Below are 19438 nucleotides of genomic sequence, written 5' to 3'. Positions count from 1 at the left end.
AAACAGGATCCCAAGCAGGTTCCGTGCTGTTAGCGCAGAGCCCAGTCTGGGGCTTGAACTCACAAACCATGAGATCATGACCTAAGCCAAAGTCAAGAGTCGTAGGCTTAACTGATTGAGCCACCCAGGCACCCACCCCTCTCATCCTTTAGATGGCCCCCTCCCCATCTTCTCACTGGCCCACCATTGCCTCAGTGAGACTTGGGAGTTTCTTGTTGGTGTCTACCCTCTTTCCACTGGCTGCAGGCCAAGGTTTCCAGTCCAGGCCATCCTCCAAAGATCGGGAGGGCAGTGATTTCAAGAAGCCACATGTGTATCTGCTCTCTCTGAGGACCTCAAAAGCCATTTGGCCAGCTTTCTCTCCTCTGACCTGGAAGTCTTGCTCCTTTCATTTCTCTTGCCCTCCTTCATTCATTCTGGACTCTACCAGACTTGCCCTTGTTCTCCTCATGCCACTCCATTCCACCTCTGTCTCATTGAACCATCCGCCAAACTGCCTAATGGCGTTCAGAAAGGGTGGCTTTGAGGGTTCAATGCAAAGAGAAGAAATAAGGGCTTGCGGGGTCAGCTAGGTTAAAGATCTTGTACTTTGAGAATAAAAATAACCATGTCAGGCTTGTTCCTGTGCTGCTCCTCACCCCCCCCCCCCCCCCAATCTGGATGCTTTGTAATTTTTGTTATTTTCCCAGTCCCCCTGCCTCATAGTCTTACGGATCAGGCCTCTTCCAGAGGCTCCTTTTCCTCAGAGTCCTGGTTTACAATCAGAGGAATCTGGGATATAATTTAAATTGTGCTGGAAGAGATTTAATTTAGACTAATTTGTAAGAACTCTTTAGGTGAATTTAAAATGACTTACTGAAAACAGGAGGCTGGGTGGTGCTTGGTGCTGTTTTAGGCGGCAGGCTTTGCTCTCTATCTCCCTCTGGTGGTCACTCAACAGAGGTAATGGCGATAATCACCCTTACTGTGGGCACCAAGCTTGTAATTTGCATGTAGTTGCTAGGAGATGGGGATGAGGGAAGGGAGCTGGCCTAGGGGAGGAAGCCACCTGTTCTCTGGGAACCTGAATGCCTCTCTGACCCATAGAGTGCATTGCAGATACAGACATTGGGACAGGTTGTTATTTCCTTACCCATTTTCCTTTTATTATTGTTGATTTTCTCAAGAAGAGGCCAAAGAGGACAGAGATGAGGTAGGCTGGTGGAGTTCAGAAGGGTGGAAGGTACTGATCCTGGCAAGAATGGGAAGAAGCTGGCACAGACATACTGCCAGATCTTCTCTGAGTAGAAAGAGGTGAAAGGGCTAGGGAGGAAGGCAGGCTGAAATGGAGGTGTAACCCTGTGGTAGAAGGGCAGGAAGAACATGCCTCAGAGGCATTGTATTTTATATTTCCTATGGGAGGTTGGAAGTTTTCGGGTGTAGATTGCAGACTGGGAGCTATACTTCCATAAATTCTCCTTTCTGAACAAAGTAAAACCCCCATAATTCTTTCTTATCCCCTAAAATACTTTGAGGGTTTTTCCCAAATTCCCAAATCAGCTTTGGAGCCCAAGACACCTCCAAACTCCTGGCTGAGTAGACATTGTTCAGGGTCTTGTGACACTTCCTCAACCCAAAGTTGTACTGAAGAACTACAAAAGTGTGTCAAACTTCAAGGTGTCAGCCCTCGCCGTCCCCAGCCCTCCGCTACCAACCCCTCTATGAGGTTGGTTTGGGCAAGGAGGCCACTGCCAACACCCAGCCCAAATCCAGGGATGCCTCCTCTGTCAGCTGATCACCCCCAGCGCCCCAGCTCTTCCTGAGTCCCTCAAGATGCACCTGGGGTAGGTGTTGGAGCTCCTGTTCATGCCATGGTTGACAGAAGAGAAGCTCTCCTCCTTGGCTGTGATTGCTAGGCCCCTCCTGATAAGACAGAGCCCCCAGATCCTTGTAAAAGAAACTGGGTGCCAGATGGAGCCTTTGAAGGTCTGCCTCCAAGAGAACTTGGAGCTGAAGTGCCTGTCCATTTCACCAGCTCCCCTGGGTCTGTGCAGAGCCCCACTCTGCTTTTCCTAGCCCTAGTAGGGGAAAGCGGATATTCAGGCCTTTCAGCACTTGAAAGACAAGAGGCATACAGGGCACAGAGTGGTGACAAGGCATTGTGGTCTCTGGTATAGAGGGGTCCATCCCTGGTATGTCAAGGCTGCAGAGTCCCACCAGGGCATGGGTCACCTTCAGCTCTGGCCAGGAAATCCCTGAGCAGTCTGAAGTGAGGGCAGAAGAGCCCTACCACCCCCTAGAAGAAATTCTGGTCCAGAGTGTTCTCCATCTGCACAACAGAGAATAAACATCACGGGATGGTTTGCATTTGGGGAACCACCAGCTTCAGAGGTGATCTGCAGTAAAATTTTAAGTTCTAGCCCCTGACCCCACCCTTGACCCCCCTCTGCCCATTAGTGCTAGAGTTGAGCAGAAGCGGGCACAGATTAAGAGTCTGGAGACCTGAGTTCCATAGACAGCTCTGCTAGGAGCCTGTTGTGTGGCCCCAGAGAAGTACCTTCCTCTCTCTGGGCCAGAGAGGTCATCTGTGATGGAGGGGGTGGAGCTGCATGAACTTCCGGATCTCTTCTAGTGCTCAAACTCCATTTTACCCTAGTTGTCATCCCTCACACCTGTCCTGCAATCCCCAGGCCCCTCACCAGCTCTGTCTGTAGGAAAGGACTTCTTTCTGCACAGACATAGCAGCGGCTGGTGCTCCTCGCTCAACGCTGAAGAGGGAAAAGGAGAGGAGGTGGTGTGAGAGACATGAGCATGTTCTCTCTCCCTCTCTTGGTGGGCAGGAGATTGTAAGGCAGCTCTGGGGGCTAACTGTGTGTGTGTGTGTGTGTGTGTGTGTGTTGGCTGGGGCAGCAGATTCACTCCCCTCCAGGAGAGAATGAGAGAAGATCCCTGTAAGAATATGTATTCTCCTTTCTTTGGGGGAAAAAATGAATGGAGGCTAGGTGGGCTTACACCTTTTGCCTTTTCCTTGGGAGAAGGGAATGACAGGGGTTGGACCCTGATTGATCTGCTTGTAGCTTGGTTGCATGAACATGCAACCTATGAAGTCACACAGGACCCCAGCTTGGTTTAATGCTTTCCTGTTGCCATCTTGAAGAATAACTCTTTTTTTGTTTTAATTAAAGTTTATTTATTTATTTTGAGAGAGAGAGAGAGAGAGAGAGCGAGTGCACAAGTAGGGGAGGAGCAGAAAGAGAGGGACAGAGAGAATCCCAAGCAGGCCCCATGCAGTAAGCGCAAGCCTGCTGGGGGGGCTCAAACTCACAAACCCTGAGATCATGACCTGAGCCGAAATCAAGAATTGGAGGCTTAACCAACTGAGCCACCCAAGCACCTTTTGAATAATAATTCTTAATCATTTTAAGCAAGAACTCCTCTAGGTTTTATTCTTCACTGAGATCTGTAAATTACGTTGCAGGTCTGGCTTGTTACCACTGGGTCTAAGCCAGGAGGCCTGTCAGTCACATGAGGGAGGGACCCCCAACCCCACTCCCGCCCCTCAGCAGAGCCCCTAGCAGGTAGAGGATGTACCCAGCAAGCATGGTGTTGAGTTGACTAGAAGTCTCCAGCAGTCATTCAGAGGACTGAGACCCTGGCCCTGCCCCTTGGACTCCCAGAATCTCTGGGTCACCAAGATGCAGGACCCCATCCATCAGGCAGAGAGTATGGGAAATGATCAGCTAGATACTCCTACAGCTGGAAAGACAGGGAAGTTCCTGAGGAGAGGGAGAGTTCTCCCTGCACAGAGAGCAGACTCCCTCAGGGCAGGGCCCCAGTCTCTCCCTCAACTTAAAGGAGCCTTCCTCCAAGTGCACTGAGATCTCCCTGGAGAGGCAGGCGGGTCACCCCATCCAGCCCACAAGGGCCCCAGCTCCCTCAGCTCCGCCCAGGCTACCAAGCCACGCCCCTACCATCTTAAGCCCCGGCCCCCGCCCCCCACGATGCCCACCCGGGTCCCGGTCCTGCGCCCTATGCTCACAGTCTGGCCTCACCACTCTAGCCTCCTCCAGATCTTCCATGTCACCCCTCCCCGGCCTCCTACACTGCGCTTGCCCCGCCCAGGCCCCTTCCCAACCCCAGCGCCCCAGCCCAGCCCCCGGGTCCCCCTACTCCCGCAGCATCCACTCCTTAGCTGGGCAGCCGCTGTTCCGGGTTTCAATGCCAGCCGCTCCTCCTCCCCTTCAGCCCGCAGCGCCAGATACTCCGTGTGTTCCAGGCTCAGGCCTAGGTGAGTGAGGGTGCAGGACAGTGGTGACCAGGACCCTATCCCGCTCCACCAGTCTCGACGTGACTTCACTCAGCGGGTCCCCCGCCCCCAGGCACAGAGACCACCTTCTGAGCCTTGGCGTTCCGTGCCCTCCCGCAGGTACCCCTCCCCAGGGGAAGATGATCGGGGCTGGTCTGGTGTTGGGTGCCCGGGAGCTCAGCTCCTTACGCTAGCTTCCAGTGGGCACTGAAGATCCTGCAGAGGGCAGAGGGACACACCCCGTCACCACAAGTGGCTGCGATAGAGCAGTCCCACGAAGGGTTGGGGACAGCTGAAGATGGGAACGGGACAGAGGGTGGAGCAGGGAAGGAAAGCCCAACTGAGACCGGGAAACCTGGGTGCACCACTGGACTTTGCCCAGGTAGTTTCCCCAAACACTCCAGGGTGGGGAGTGCAGATGCACTGTAGCCCTCCTTACAGGATTCCAGTGAGACAATAGATGGAAACGTCCTCAGACCTTTAGAAAAGAGAAGAGGGGAGTTGTAAAAGATGAGGGTGCTGTTATTAGGGGAACTAGGTGAGAGGCAGGTATGGAGGAGAAGAGGGTAGGTTGCCCTGATGGTGGGCAGGGATGCAGGGGAGAGTGCAGGGCTGTGGGAGGGGAGGAGAGGGGCAAGTGTGAGCAAGGATGGGGGTGGGACAGGGGAAGCATCTTGGAGATTGCCAGCTTGGAACCCCACAGCAGTGGAGAGGGGGATGGAATGCCCCCTCCAGCCTTGCCCTCCTTCTCCAGGGTGGCTTCCTCCAGCTCCTCCCCAGCCTTGGCCACTTCGAACATACAGGTTCTGCGTCATGCTCCCAAAGATTCTTCAGCTCTTGTGGTGGGTGGAGTGGGGCCGGCTCTGAGTGGGCGGGGCCCTCTTCCTAGCCACCTCGGCTCCCTCATTTGCACCCCTGGATCCACCTTGTTTCTCCCTATCCCTCCCTTGTCCCTTCCCCTTAGAAGGGTGTGTGTGTCAGTCCCAGAGGGATAGGGGCCCTGAGGTTCTAGTCCTGTTAATTTCTTCCCTGACTCCTTGTATGACCTTGGGCAACTCACCACCCCTCTCTGAAGATCACTGCCAGCTCTGACAGCTGGTGCTGCTCTCGTGGGGGCACGCCCCTGGGTGCCAGCCCCTCTCACCTGGCCTGGTTCCTCAACCTGCTTCCCTACGTCACTTCGCAGTGTTTTCTTGGTTCTAGAGGACATACATGCTCTTGTGCTTGTTCCCACACATCCCTTGCAAGAAACTTCCTTGATGGTCTGCCTCTGCATGATAAAATTGTCCCTGACCCCAAAAGTGAATGAGAATTGAGAGCTGACCTCAGACATTCATTTGAGTATGGGACGCAAAGGTTTTGTTTGTTTGTTTTTTTGTTTGTTTGTTTGTTTGTTTAGCATTCTAGAAGAGGAAGATAGTGATGGCCCGGGAGTGCAGAAATGAGTATTGTGACCGGGAGCAGATAAGCTGGATTCCAGGGACTTGGAGATGTGTAGGCGTATGGTAGCAGTAGACCTGGAATGAGGAGAGAGAGACAAAAACTGAGAAGTACCGTAATGTGCTAACTCGAAGTATTGGAGACACCAGAGCCATCTTCACCCGTCCAAAGGGCTGTGGTGTCCAAGAGAGATGGGCTTGAACTTTAGTGTTTGCTTTCAGTGCCCCTCTGGGCTCACATGACCCCTGTGCCTGCCACTATCACCCGGGCTGCCATCACTAGCCTGTCAGACCCCCAAATGTGGATACCATGACGTCCTCATCTTTGTATCTGCAGTGCCTGGCATGTAGTAGTAACTCAATAAACGTTTGTCGAATGCATGAATGGGCTTGTCTTGGCATCTGCTTTGGGAGCTCAAGGCCTCGCTCTGCTTTGCTTCCTGCCATCCTGATTTGGGGGAGCCATTGCTCATAGGCAGCAAGCTTGCTGGTGACAAAGACCCAGCAAGATGAGGTAAAACTGTTTGTAGTCGGAACTCCCCTGGGTCTAATGGGGGAGGCACAGCCCTCCCCTTGGAATAAGCTGTTGGGTTGCTTCTGGTTTTGATGCGGATATGCCCTCCCCTCTGTAGGAGAGCTCAGTGTTGCACTCGAAATGTCTGCATGTGAGCCCAAGACAGGAAGGGTGGGGGCTGCACCCCACCCATTGCTCCTTAACTGCCTCCCTCGGCTCCTGGGTACTCAGTCTGCTCTCTGTTCACTTCCTTTTGTAGATAACGTGGCTTTGTAGATGCTCAAGTCTCTGTGTCTGGGGTAGGTCTTGGTCTCCCCAGCTTCAGAGCTCCCCAGAGAGAAAAGACCCTATTTCTTCCATAAGCCTGGGAGTTCCCCGAGAGTTAGGTTCCTGTCTCTCCCCCTCAGACCGGGAGCTCCCTCAGGGCCGCCCCAGGCTTCTGCTCTGCAGGGCAGGAAGAAATTGGTTTTGGAAGAGGTGAGCGAGGGACTCCTCTTCTCCCACACCTACATACAGCCTGCTGGCTCCAGGATGCTGCATGTGGGTGCTAAGCTGGGTCCTGCCCCAGACCTCCCGGGTTCTTCTGGACCAGGTGTGTGGCTGGGCTCTCTTGGCACCTGGCAGCTTCGTTCCTGGCTCCCGCATGTCCCAGTAGGAGAGGTTGGTCTTGATGGAGTGCGTCTGTACCAGCCAGAAGTGTGAGAAGCAGACAGCAAAAATGAAACCGGCCAGCTGCCTACTTGGCATCTCAGAACATGGGTCCTATGATCTTTGGTCCCCGGTGGAGATAAGGATGGGGGAGAAACCAGTTATCTTACCCCTTGCTGCCTGCCTGGTGGACAAGCACAACTCAGAGGCCAGAGTGCAGAGGGAGGGGCTGAGGGTTTCAGTGATTGTTGCTCTGGGAGGGAGCATCTCTGAGTCTGTGGAGGCCCCACTCTGTCCAGCATCCTATAATGTGCTGAGCTGAAGCTATAGCTTCTGATGCCCCCCTCCCACCAATTTCCGACTCAGGGACCCCAGCTGACGGGGGTAAAGGGGTCTGTCCCTAGGGAGAGGAGCCAATGAAGCATCTCCCCTGCCATCTCCATCTTCTGCCCCACTTGCCCTTCCTCTCCCTCTCCTGCCCTAGAACACAAGAGGGAAAGGAATTTGAGCCAGAAGGGGCCATGGGATAACTACCAAGATGACACTATCCAGGGCTCTAGGACCCTTCCTCACTTGGGTTCCAGGCAAAGTTTCCCTCCCTGGATCCTTTCCCATCTGTGCTCAACTCTCAGAATTGGGGTTAGGTGTCTGGGCAGGGGAACCAACTCTGCAGATCTTAAAGGTGTCGTTTCTGCTGCTTGGGATGACAGGAAGTCAAATGAGGCTCCAGAGATGGACACAGATAATAGAGACTCGGGGCCCCACCTGTCCCCCAGGCTCCCACTCCCATAGGCCTACACAGTCTGTTTCCCAGGATCCAGTGAGATGTGTCCCAGCCTGATTCCAGGAGCGGGTGGGTGAGCAGAGTGGGACAGACAGTGGCAGGGGAGAAACTGATGGAGGGTATGATAGGATTTGGGCCAAGATTCCAAGGCCCAGGCCAGGGTGTGGCTGGGGTGGAGGTCAAACTGCAGCTGGAAACTGTCCACACTCTAGTTCTTTCCCTGTCCCTGAGCATCCCTGGAAGTGGGGAGGCCCATGTCTCCTGAGAAAAGGGGATAGGGGGGTGGGTCTCAGGTTTTTCTGAAATGAGTCAGGTTGAGACTTCCTGAATGATATGAGGGACCTCAGCCTTGGAGTGGTGGAGGGAGCCTCAGAGATGGCAAGAGAAGGGGCTGGGGATGCTGGAAAGGAGACAGGGAAATCAGGGTGGGTCAGAGGGACTGGGGAGGTAGTGGATTCCTCTTTGCTTCTTTAAAAAAATTTTTTTTTTAACATTTATTTATTTTTGAGACACAGAGAGACAGAGCATGAACAGGGGAGGGTCAGAGAGAGAGACACACAGAATCCAAAACAGGCTCCAGGCTCTGAGCTGTCAGCACAGCAGGGCTCGAACTCATGGACTGCGAGATCATGACCTGAGCCAAAGTTGGCCACTTAACCGGCTGAGCCACCCAGGCACCCCTGTTTGCTTCTTCTTGAGCAGCCTCTCCATCTGTCCCAGAATCTGCCCCAAGCTGGGTGGAACCGTGGTTCAGTGGTTCTTATGTTCAGCTTCTGTTGGAGTTTCCATGAGATTCCCCAAAGCAACAGTTTCCTCCACGGAGGCTGCATGGGTGGATCATGCTGCATGAGGGCAAGGGAGGGGGTGTGTTGACCCCTTTGGTCCCTTGAGAAGCCCATTTGGTGATAGGGATATCTCATATGGCCCCCCTTCTTCAGGCAACTTGGTCTCCTCTGCCCCACGAGTTCTTTCATTAACTTTGAGCACATCTAGTTTCTCTGTAACCCCTGCTCAGATTCCCACTGAGAGAAATGAGAGATTGCCAGGAGGGTAACAGCTCCCTTTCCCTTTGCTTCCTATGCCCCGTCTAACAGACTGGAAGCTGCCAGCTGATCACTGATGCCTGGACCTTGCCCTCCTTCCCTCCTCCCTGTTTGTCCTCCCTCTAGCCTCCTCCCATTCTCCATTCTGGTTCCATTATCATTAATTCATAGGCCCTGGCATCCCTAGCAGATAGACTCTGGTGTCAGGAACTGGGAGGTAGGAGGGGAGAGAGGAGTTGGCATCCAACCCAGTGGGAGCACACGCCGCCAAAGTGGTGGCAGAGGCCGTGGTAAAGGGCTCAACACTTTCCCACTCCTCACTGTCAAGCCACGTGCATTCAATGAAATGAACAATAAGGAAGAGATCAGGAACCTTAATAAAAGTGACTTTATTGAGTTGTCCAGTGATATTCTGGAGGTGGGAGACCTCCTCGTCCCTATCCCCCTCCGACTCCCGGTGACCCATCTTCAGCTCAGACATAGAGGAGACCACTCTTCCCCCAAGGGAAAGGGTTCAGAAAGCCCATCAGTGTATAAAAGAGAGAGAAGAGAGATGGAGAGTCTCTGGAAAAGGAAGCAGAGGACTCTAAGCCAGGAGGCCCCCAAGAGAAGACACAGGGAGAGGAGCCTGGGGTCAAGAGAGAGGCAGGAAGTAAGGGGGAGCTTCTCCGTAGATGGAGAGAAGAGAGCAGGAGCCCACACAGTCCTTCTCAATCTGTCTGCACCCCAGTTTCTGACTTCCCCTCCAGCTTGGCCCACCATCCCCTTGCCCCTCTTTGCATCCTCTATTCCAGCCGCCAGGTAGGTCTTTTTGGTGCCCATACCTTCTAAGTTGTTTGCATCTTCTTTGACTTTGTTTACTGCTTTTTCGCTAGGGTCCTCCCTCTTCTGCCCAAAGCCCTTTTCATTCTTGAAATGTCAGTTCAGACATCCACACAGCCAGGCAGAGGCTTCCTCCTCCATGTTCTGCCCGCACCCACCTCTGTTCTGTTGCCCCCCCCCCCCCCCACCCACTGTGGACTCGGGAGCTTTGGGTCTCTGAGTCTAGCACAACCAGGCACAGTAGTCACCAAAGATGGTGTTGATTGAGAGAGAGAGAGATCAGGTGTTTAGGGGAGACAGAGGAGGAAGTGGGGAGGAATTTGGGGGATGGGGGGCTGTAGAGGAGGCAGAGGGTTAGAGGAAAAGAGAGGGCACGGTGGTAGGAGTGTGGGGCATGGGGCTGGAGGAGTGGCCCTGGTCCTCAGACCACTGTGCTGAGGGTAGAGGAGTCCTCAGAGCGCACGGGCAGCACGGGGGCCGGCTTGAGGGGACGTCGAGTCTCATCCCGGTTCTGCCACACGTAGTGCGCCAGATAAGCCACCACGAGCACCAGCCAGCCCCCCATGGTGACCAGCAGGGCTACATCAGTGCTCCGCTGGGCCCCACCTCGCCCCGTCCCACACAGCTCTTCCTCCCCTGCCAGCGGCAGGAACTCTTGCCCCACGAGGTCTGGTCGGGCTCCGGGGCCACACACGATGCCTGTTCCAGTGTCCGGTGCCAGCCTCACCTGCCTGAGCACCTCCTGGAGGGCACAGTCACAGCGCCATGGGTTGGCGGATAGATTCACTTGGATCTTCAGGCCCACGAAGGCCTCCACAGGCACCGAGGCCAGCTGGTTGGCAGAGAGGTCAAGGTGGCGCAGACTGCCTGCCAGGCCCTGGAAAGCAGCCCCTGAGAGGTGGACAAGGGCATTATGGGACAGATCCAGCTCCTCCAGGACAGGCAGGTGCTGGAAGGCTCCAGCTGGCACTGATGCCAGCTGGTTGGCATCCAGGTAGAGCTTGCGGGTGTCGTTGGGGATGCCGGTGGGCACAGCACTCAGGCCTGCCTGGCTGCAGCGGAATGTCCTCTCACCAGCTTCTTCTGCCACGTAGCAGCCCTGAGGAGGCACCCAGGGGCTGGGCACCGTGCCACCTGTGCCTAGCACCAGCAGGAGAGAGAGGAGGTGACTGGCTGGTAGGAGCATGGCCAAATATTGGCATAGTCCTGGAGTGCAGTAGGATCTGGGGAAGAAAAGCCCCATAAAGGAAGAATGAGTCAAAAGAATTCCATTCCCCACTGCCAGCCCTCTCTTCCGGAGGTCCCCTGTGGGGTCTCTGTGGGCGGGGGCCTTCCTTTGGGGGTTCTGTCAGGCCTGGGTGACTTTAGCTTCTTCTTTGGGGTTTAGGGTTCCTTTTTCAGGCCCTTTGGGTAAAAGATTCCCCTGGGCCTGAGATTTTTCTAGCGTCTCTTTGATTCTGGAGGGCTAATCTATGAAGTTCCATGGTCCAAGGCCCTGTTGGTCACTCTGGGTCTGGGAGCTCCTAAGGCTTTGCTTCTGCCCATGTACTGATCTCCCTTAGTGGAATAAAGTCTTTTTCTACCAACCTACCTGGGTGGCTGCCAGGTGGGCTCCGTAGGCAGCTGAGGGCCAGATTGGCACTAGGGTGAAGGAGACAAGGAAGACAGATCAGCGAGCAGATGTCAGGGCATTCACCTAGGCTAGGTGACTATGCCTGCTTTCTGTGCCCATCTCCCCCTTTTCCTGGAGCACCTGCCCCCTGCCTGCCCCAGCTTTGTCCTCTCCACTCTACTCTTCCTCCCCCCCACCCTCCTCCTCTCAACCTCTCACCCCTGTTGGTGGGAGAGTCTTCTCTTGTGTTCCCTCTCCCCGGAAGTAGTCTCCCTGCTGCCCGGCTCTAGAGAACCGCTTCCTTCTCTAGAAGCCCTGTTTGCTCGTAGCTGCTGGAAGTTGGGGGCTGGGCCCCAAGAGTGTTGAGTTTCCTGGCATGTGACTCCGGGCCCCAGGTGTCAGATACCTGAGCCATGGCCTGGCCAGGCGATGCCAAGACAGGGCAGATCCTGGACCCTGATGAACTCTGTCATGGGGAGACCAGGCCCCAATTCCTTTCTCTGCTTCAGGCTCCCCTCCCAAGGCCTTGACATTGTCGTCTTCTGTCCCTCCTCTCCCAGCTGAGACTTCCTCCAGGCTGAGACTCCGCCTCTCAGAACCTCTGCTGCTTGCCCACAGCCTGGCCCAGCAGAAGGATCCCTGCTTGGCAGGGCTGGGGGGCAGAATTGGGGTGGGCCCCATCTCACACCCATTGCCTCAAGCAGCCATCTCCCCCAATCAGTCCCTCCCTCACTCTCCTTTTCTGTCTTACTGTGTCCTATGCCACCTTCTTCCACAGTGAACAAACTTCCTTCAGTCTTTTCCTTGGAAATCTTGTCTGTCTCCAGAGGACCTCATCTCCTGGCTCCTCTCAGAGTGTCCAACGCTCTTGCCTGATTGGCAGGCCTCCCTGTTTTAGTTTGTTCTCTGCACGGTTGGTAGATGGCCCCTCTAGAGTTAGAAGGGGTTCTTCAAGGCATCTGAAGTCATATGGTCAGTACAAGTTTTCCTGATGATTTTCTGTGTTGGGTTGGAGCTGACTCCAGTTGTCTCTGTTTGCTAGAGCCCTGGGCCCCCAAGTTGGTCCTGTTAAGTGTCCCTCACGTCTGGGAGGGCTCATTCCCCAGGGTCTCTTGATCCTAACCACCATTTGCAGCCCATGCCATCCCATTACAGCACCTTCTCGCAATGCAGTAAAAGAGGACAGGAGAGCAGCGTGTCACAGAGACTTGCACAAAGGAGACTAAGGTCATATGCTGTGGAGACCCTTCTGAGAAGGAAAACCTCGCTGGATTTTGTAAGAGACTATATGAATGACCAGAGCTGGACACACAATTTCAGGGCCCAGTGCAAAATGAAAACATAGGGCCCCTTGTTCAAAAACTGAGAACTTCAAGATGGCAACAGCAGATTGTAAAACCAAGTGCAGGGCCCTTCTGAGTGTGGGGCATGGGGCCCCATGGGACTGTACAGGCCACATGTCCATGAAGCTGGCCCTGGAGGTGACCTTTGAAGAAGCAGTTTCAGAAGCGTGATGGGGGCCAGAATCCGATATTGGATGATATCATCTCTGTAGATAATTCACCACTGACTCATTCTTGTGACGTCAACAGGGGCATTTCTCAGACTCACACTTGTCCAAGAAATCAGATAAGACACATTTTCTACACTTGGGCAGGAGAAGCAAGAATTTTGTCTGTGGATTGCTTGTTAGTTGCTTGTTAGGCACTCTGCCACTGAATGCTTGGGTGTCCGTTTTGGGATTGTGGCTGAATGTGGAACAGCAGACATTTGGAATCCTACCTCACACTGTTCTTCTCTCACACTGGCCAGGAGTTTAGCTAAATAAGGCACAAGAGTTGAGCATGGCTGTTGATAGAGCGATCTTCTCAGACTAGGGAAGCTTCCAAGGAAGAGCAGGCCTGGCGTGCCCAGCACAGCAGCTGCGGGAGAAGCGGGCAGTGTGTGTAGATAGGAGAGTCCAACTGGAGCATTCATGTGGTTAGTCGAGGGTGGCTAAGCGCAGTGCTCAGCGGAGAAGGAACTGAGAGGGAGGGGGAAGCACACAAGACGGTGCACATTGTAGGCCGGGGGTTGACAAAGTTGGGGCAGAAATTCTTCTCTGCCACTCATTCATCCGTTCAGTGAGGATTTCCTGTGTGCCTCATGTTCCAAGAACTGTGCTCATGGAAGGGGACACAGACCCTGCTCTTAAGGTGCTGGGATTTCAGCAGTGGTTAACCCAGCCTGCACATCAGAACCACTTGGAGGTCTCTTACAAATTAGTTGTGCTTGGGCTTCGCCAGGACCAATTAAATTCAGATTTCTGTGGCTAGGGTCTAGGCACTCAAAAACTCCCGAGGCATTTCTGGGGTGCCTAGGTGGTTCCGATGGTTAAGCATCTAACTCTTTTTAAAAATTTTTTAATGTTTATTTATTTTTGAAAGAGAGAGAGAGAGAGAGGTAGAGAGAGAGGGAGACATAGAATCTGAAGCAGGCTCCAGGCTTTGAGCTGTCAGCACAGGGCCTGACGCAGGGCTCGAACTGACAGACCAGGAGATCATGACCTGAGCTGAAGTCAGACGTTTAACTGACTGAGCCACCCAGGTGCCCCAAAGTGTCTCACTCTTGATTTCAGCTCAGGTCATGATCTCACCTTTCCTGGGATCAAGCCCCATGCTGGGCACTGCGCTGACAGCACATTGCCTGCTTGGGATTCTCTCTCTCTCTCTCTCTCTCTGCCCCTATCCCCCTCTCGAAACAAATAAATAAACTTAAAAAAAAAAAAAAGAAAAAAGCTCCCCAGGCATTTCTAATGTGCAGCCTGAGCTGAGAACTGCCAGTCTGGAAGTAAACATGGGCTTGTTGATACATGCCTCCAAATGTATTAATGTGATGTGTGTCATAACTGACGTGTGTACGAGGAGCTTTAAAGCCCAGAGAGAGAATAAATAACACTGAAAGAATCTGCTGTCTGTCAACTCGGTATTGTAGGGGAGGTGACATTTCCCCTCTTCCCTCTTAGAGCTTTTCAGCTGGGCCTGAGAGTTGAACTCTAACACAGATCAAGAGGAGAAAAACACACATTTATGTAAGGATTATGAGACACAGGAGCCCTTGACAGGAAATGAAGACCCAAAGAGGTGGCAAATTGCAAATACTTCTCTACTAGGTTGAATAAAGAGAGGGAATTGTGGAAAAGTAACTAAAATATATGGGGAGGCTAGAGAAAGATAAAAATTATTTTTTTAACAAGTTCTGTTTGTACAGAATTGTCTCAGCTTTGACTCCCTATTGAATGTTCCTTTTCTCCCTATACAGGAGGGCATCTTTCACTTGGGAGTTTTGTCTCCTGTTTTCAGGGGAAAAGGGGGGGAGATTAGAATGCCCTTCTTGCCATCTGTTGTTTTTTTATGTGAATTGAGCTCAAAATAATCCTAATGTCAAAGTGGCATATTTGGGGGTGGCGTCATTCTGCCACCCTTCAATATCCATGCGTTATTTCCTTCCTTGATAACGCCTGCTGATTTGGGAGTAGTTCCTCCTGATAGAGCCTGATTGGTCCTCTCGGTCTATCAGAAATCCCTTTGCCCATTTTCCCAGCCTCCTTTGTGGCCAGGGGTGGGGGTGGTGCAGTTTTGATCAATAGCATCTAGGGGGAAGTCTGCTGAAGGGGTTTCTGGGACAGTCTTTGATTTGTTTATAAAAGAGGATGGACTAAACCCTCCCTTTCTCCCTGCGGTTTTCTCCCTGCTTTGAACAGGGAGGATCAACCACAGCTATCCTGTGACCCTGAGGCAACAAAGCAGAAAGGAAAGGTCAAGAGCATCACTGAGAAATAGGCCTGAATATCACTGAGCCACTCAACCAACACTAGCAACCGCCAGCTACTTTCACTCTGTGAGAAAATAAACCCCTGCTTCAGTGCTTTTCAACTTGGCTTCACATTAGACTATGGGAGGTTTTGAAACCTACCGGTGCCTGTGCCCACCACAGAGATTCTGATTTAATTGGTCTGGCATGTGTCCAGTGGACAGGGACTTTTAAAAGCTCCTTAGATGACTCTACTGGCAACTGAGGGTTAGAATCATTCCTTTGCTTGGGTTTTCCATGCTTTCAGCTGGGAGCATTTTTACCTGATACACTAACTTTTCCAGGCTATCAGGGAAGACTTTACCAAGAAGTGACATCTGTGCTGGGTCTTCAAGGCCGAGTTCATCAGGTGGAGAAGCGGAATATGTACAAGAGCAAGGCAGCATGAGAAGCTTTGGCTTCTCCTAGACGATAGAATGGAGGAGTAGTAGCACAGGCCATGGTTAAAGTGGAAAGTGGAAAGGGACCTGATCCTTTTCGTCTTGTATACCATGTAAGAATCGAGACTTGATTTAGTGACTGGTAGATTACGGGTTTTAAAATTAGCTTTGAGGGGCTCCTGGGTGGCTCAGTTGGTTAAGCGTCCAACTCTTGATTTCAACTCAGGTCATGAAATCAAAACTTTAAAAATAAATAAATAAATAAACTTTAAGAATAAATAAATAAATAAATAAATAAATAAATAAATAAAATTAACTTTGATAATTGGATCGCTTTCTGGTTGTGTGGAGGATGTATTGGTGGAAGAAAGACTAATTACTGCGACGGTCCACGTGGGACATGGTAAAGGCCTGAGTGGAAGCCATGACACAGGACTAAAGAATGTTCCATTCTTTGCCATGTCTTCTGGGGTGTGTGGGAAAACTCTCGGGCCAGGCCCAAGACCATTTGCTCCATTGGGTGCATCCCTCCCCAATCCCCTTGTGCCTTTGGTGCTCTGGATCTCATGTTCTCTAAGATCTCTTCCAGCCTGAAGTTCAGTGTATCTATGATGATGGGGCAGGGAAGAGGTTGAGGCATGGCAGGGCCTGGCTCCCAAGTTCAGGGCCAAGGAGAGTAGGCCTCCAGGGCCCCATCTTGGGTGGGCTGTGTCAGGGCTCCTCCTTCCAAGGGCAGTAATTCCATTCCCCTAAGATGTGACCTTGGAGGAAAGAAAGTAGGCCTCCTGGTCCCTGTCTCCCTGATATGGGAAGAAGAGCCCACATACAGCCTGGATAGAGGAAGATAATTGAAAGGAAAGGAGGGCTATATAGCTACTTTACCTATCATGTCAGCAAGGGACCCCTCTAATGCCAGTTTACTGGGTAGTTTGGCAGGAGGGGCAACAAACTTTCCTTTGCTGGAAAGTTCCTTGTGGAAAATGGCAAAGGGGGGTGTGCAGTTTATGCTCCCATCCATCTGTCATTTGTTCAGTGCACACCTGCTGGGCCTCTTAGTCATCAGGGGATGCAGAGAGAAGTAAAATGCCCTCTAGACAATGGGGGAAGACAGACATGTGCACAAAAACAGCCCCCTGATAGCCTAGGGGTGAGCTGTAGCTGAGGTGTTTACAGAGGTCAGAGGCATCTGGAAGTCAAAGCAGGATACTCTGCCTGGATAGTTGGGGAAGGCTTCACAGAGAAGGTGACAGGCGAGGGAGGCCTTGAGGTGACAGGTGAGGAAAGGAGTCTACCAAATAGAAAAAGATAGGAGGAAAAAAGCGTTATAGACTGAAGATAAGAGCAAGAAAGAGCAAGGTATTTCTGACAATGGTCAGGAGCTCAGAGTGGCTGTATCTGGGATGTGTGGATCGTTATATCCTTCAGCTAACATTCACTGAGAACCCACTGTGTGGAGGAAACGCATATGAGTAAAACAGAGAACAAGCAGTCCACCAGGGGAAGCGGGTGTATAGCAGATAACTTAAATATAGCGCCCTCGGTGCCAATAGAAGGCTTTACAAGGCACCTATGGGAACATGAGGGACATGCTGGACAGGGGGTGTGGCCAGGAGTGGATTAGGGGAGAAATATCCCTTCCTTAGCTGTGTGACCTCTGGTAGAATATTTATTTATTTATTTATTTATTTATTTATTTATTTATAACATTTATTTATTTTTGAGAGAGAGAGCCAGACAGAGCACGAGTGAGGGAGGGGCAGAGAGAGAGGGAGACCCAGAATCCGAAGCAGGCTCCAGGCTCTGAGCTGTCAGCCCAGCTTAACCGACTAAGCCACCCAGGCGCCCCTGGAATATTTAAACTCTCTGTACTACAATTTTCCCATTTGTAAAGTGAGGAAAATAAAAATATCTATTTCACAGGGCCGTTTTAAAGATTAAGAGACGGTTAAGCGTCTGAGTCTTGATTTCGGCTCGGGTGGTGATCCCGGGGATATGGGATCAGGCTCTGCACTCAGTGAACGGCCTGTTTGAGATTCTCTCTCTCCCTCTGCCCCTGTCCTCCACTCATACTCTCTCTTTCTCTTTTTCTTTAAAGTTAAAAAATATATATATATTAACACATGTGTTTATGTATTTATAGATGTGAAGCCCTTTGCCCAATACCTGGAACACAGCCAACACTGAATAACGTTAGCTGTTACTGATGGAGGAGTGGGCGTTAGGGGAGGAAGGTGATCTGGGGCAGCTGTCACAGTGGGTTTCTAGAGAGGTGGGGCCTGATCCCTCTGGATGGGCACTAGGGGACTTCTTATAGTCACTGTTGATCTGTAATATTTGCAGTTTCCTAGCCTACTTTTTTTTCGCCCCAGGGGAGAAAATGTCAATTGTCCATACCAAAGTATGCAGATTGAGGGGTGCCTAAAGAACAGCCCTGCTCTTGGTTCCCAGACAGAGGTTCCGGATCCCAGGCCTTGGTTCTGGGCCCTGGCCTGCTTGGCCCTCTCCCTCAGCAGCCCCAAATAGCCAACCACAGGGCTGGGTGAGGGGTGGAGAGTGAGGGCCTGGCAATGCTCTCTGTTTCTCACCAGCTCAGAGCTCTCACTCAGTGTTTCTTTGTCTGCTTAGCATCACCGCCCCCCACTCCACCTCTGCTACCCCATGCCTGGGGTGCCCCCCACCGAAACCCAAACTCAACTGCCAATGAAATAAACAGCTTTTTTTTTCCCCTTTGTATTTGCTCTGGGTGTGACCTCTACACCTCCCCTTCAGGAAGGAGGGAGGTGAGGTAGGGAGAGCAGTGGGGGAAAGGAATGAATTGGAGGGGAGTGAGAGGTGGTTAAGAGTGGAGGGGTGCCATGATTTCCCCCCAGGGGTCAGGGAAAGGGGCTCTGTTTCTTGACGCCCCACCTCCTCACTTCTCATCGTCTTGGGAATGTGCTCCCAGTTTATTTCTCTGCCCACGTTTGCTATCTTGGCCCACACGGTTGTATCTGTGGCAAGCAGAGGCCACGCCACCCTGCCAGATGGAAACACCAAGGCTGGGGAATGTGTCTATCTCAGCAGACTAGGGAGCTCCCAGAGGGCAGGAGAGCCTGTGAAAGTGACTCATTGGGTTTTAAAAACACTAACACATTTCATAAAAAATTTAAAACTAATAATTTCACATTACACAAAGATTGACACTGGAGAGTGAAAAAGATCACTCCCAACCCCTCCATCCTAACACAAGATCTGTTTTTATTTTGTCAAAGTTGCACAGCCTAGGAAAGCAGATGTTCAGATTCCAAGGACATGCACAATGGATTAATAAGAGGTAATGATGCAGAAAAGTTGGGGTTTGGAGCTGATGGCCAAGAAAGAATTCTTGAGACATCTTCGATGTAAAAAGGTGTTTTTATTAAAGCACGGGGACAGGACCCATGGGCAGAGAGAGCTGTACTTGGGGCATGAGGAGTGACTGATTATATAAGATTTTCTATCTTGTGGAGGGGAAGGTGATGACAGAGTTCCATGAAATTGAATCTATAGGTTTCTGTAAGTTGGCTATTGATAAAATTGCTTTTTTTCCTTGTAAATCATTAAGATAGTTGTAAATTGATGGAGACTCATGTCCTGCCTTACTGTGATTTCTATCGGTTAACCACTTGTTTTTCTCTTTCCTCTGTTCTTGGGCAGCAGGAGAGCCTTAGGAAGGTCACATGCATATTCCACCTCCGGGGGATTGGGTTGGGTGTTAGCCTGTGCTTTGCCCTCAGCTTGCCTTTTGCTCCCTCATCAGTAATACAGAGCACTTACTATGTATCAGCAATTGTGAAGTGCTACACATCTATTGAGCCATTTATTCTTCCCAACGATATGAGGTAGGCATTATCATGATCATCACCATCTCTGTTTAGAAAGAAGGTAACTGACAGGGTACCCGGATGGCTCAGTCGGTTGAGCGTCTGACTTCGGCTCAGGTCATGATCTCGTGGTACATGAGTTTGAGCCCCGCGTCGGGCTCTGTGCTGACAGCTCAGAGCCTGGAGCCTGCTTCGGATTCTGTGTCTCCCTCTCTCT

At 51.8% G+C, this 19438-nt stretch overlaps 1 protein-coding gene and 1 long non-coding RNA gene across 3 annotated transcripts in view; one reads left to right on the top strand and one right to left on the bottom strand.

Moving 5' to 3' along the window:
• The window catches only part of LOC147574345 (uncharacterized), a 31839-nt gene extending 17495 nt beyond the window's left edge, over positions 1–14344 (top strand). Inside the window, exon 4 of one of the 2 annotated variants that reach the window (XR_015244145.1) lies at positions 12303–14344. This is a non-coding gene — a long non-coding RNA (uncharacterized LOC147574345). Of the gene's footprint in view, positions 1–5684; positions 6106–12302 lie in introns of those variants that run through there. The other variant, XR_015244144.1, reaches the window with a different exon arrangement.
• Positions 9744–10751, bottom strand: LRRC3C (leucine rich repeat containing 3C). Its single transcript, XM_025917669.2, has one exon. It carries the CDS (start codon positions 10719–10721, stop codon positions 9957–9959), a length of 765 nt encoding a protein of 254 aa, XP_025773454.2. The 5' UTR covers positions 10722–10751; the 3' UTR covers positions 9744–9956.
• Positions 14345–19438: the final 5094 nt, after the last annotated feature.

Source organism: Puma concolor, chromosome E1 (assembly GCF_028749965.1).
Source record: "Puma concolor isolate L17-30 chromosome E1, mPumCon1.1.hap2, whole genome shotgun sequence".
NCBI classification, from domain to species: domain Eukaryota; kingdom Metazoa; phylum Chordata; class Mammalia; order Carnivora; family Felidae; genus Puma; species Puma concolor.
The sequence above is the reverse complement of the archived record's forward strand: the minus strand, read 5'-3'. Positions and strand labels throughout refer to the sequence as shown.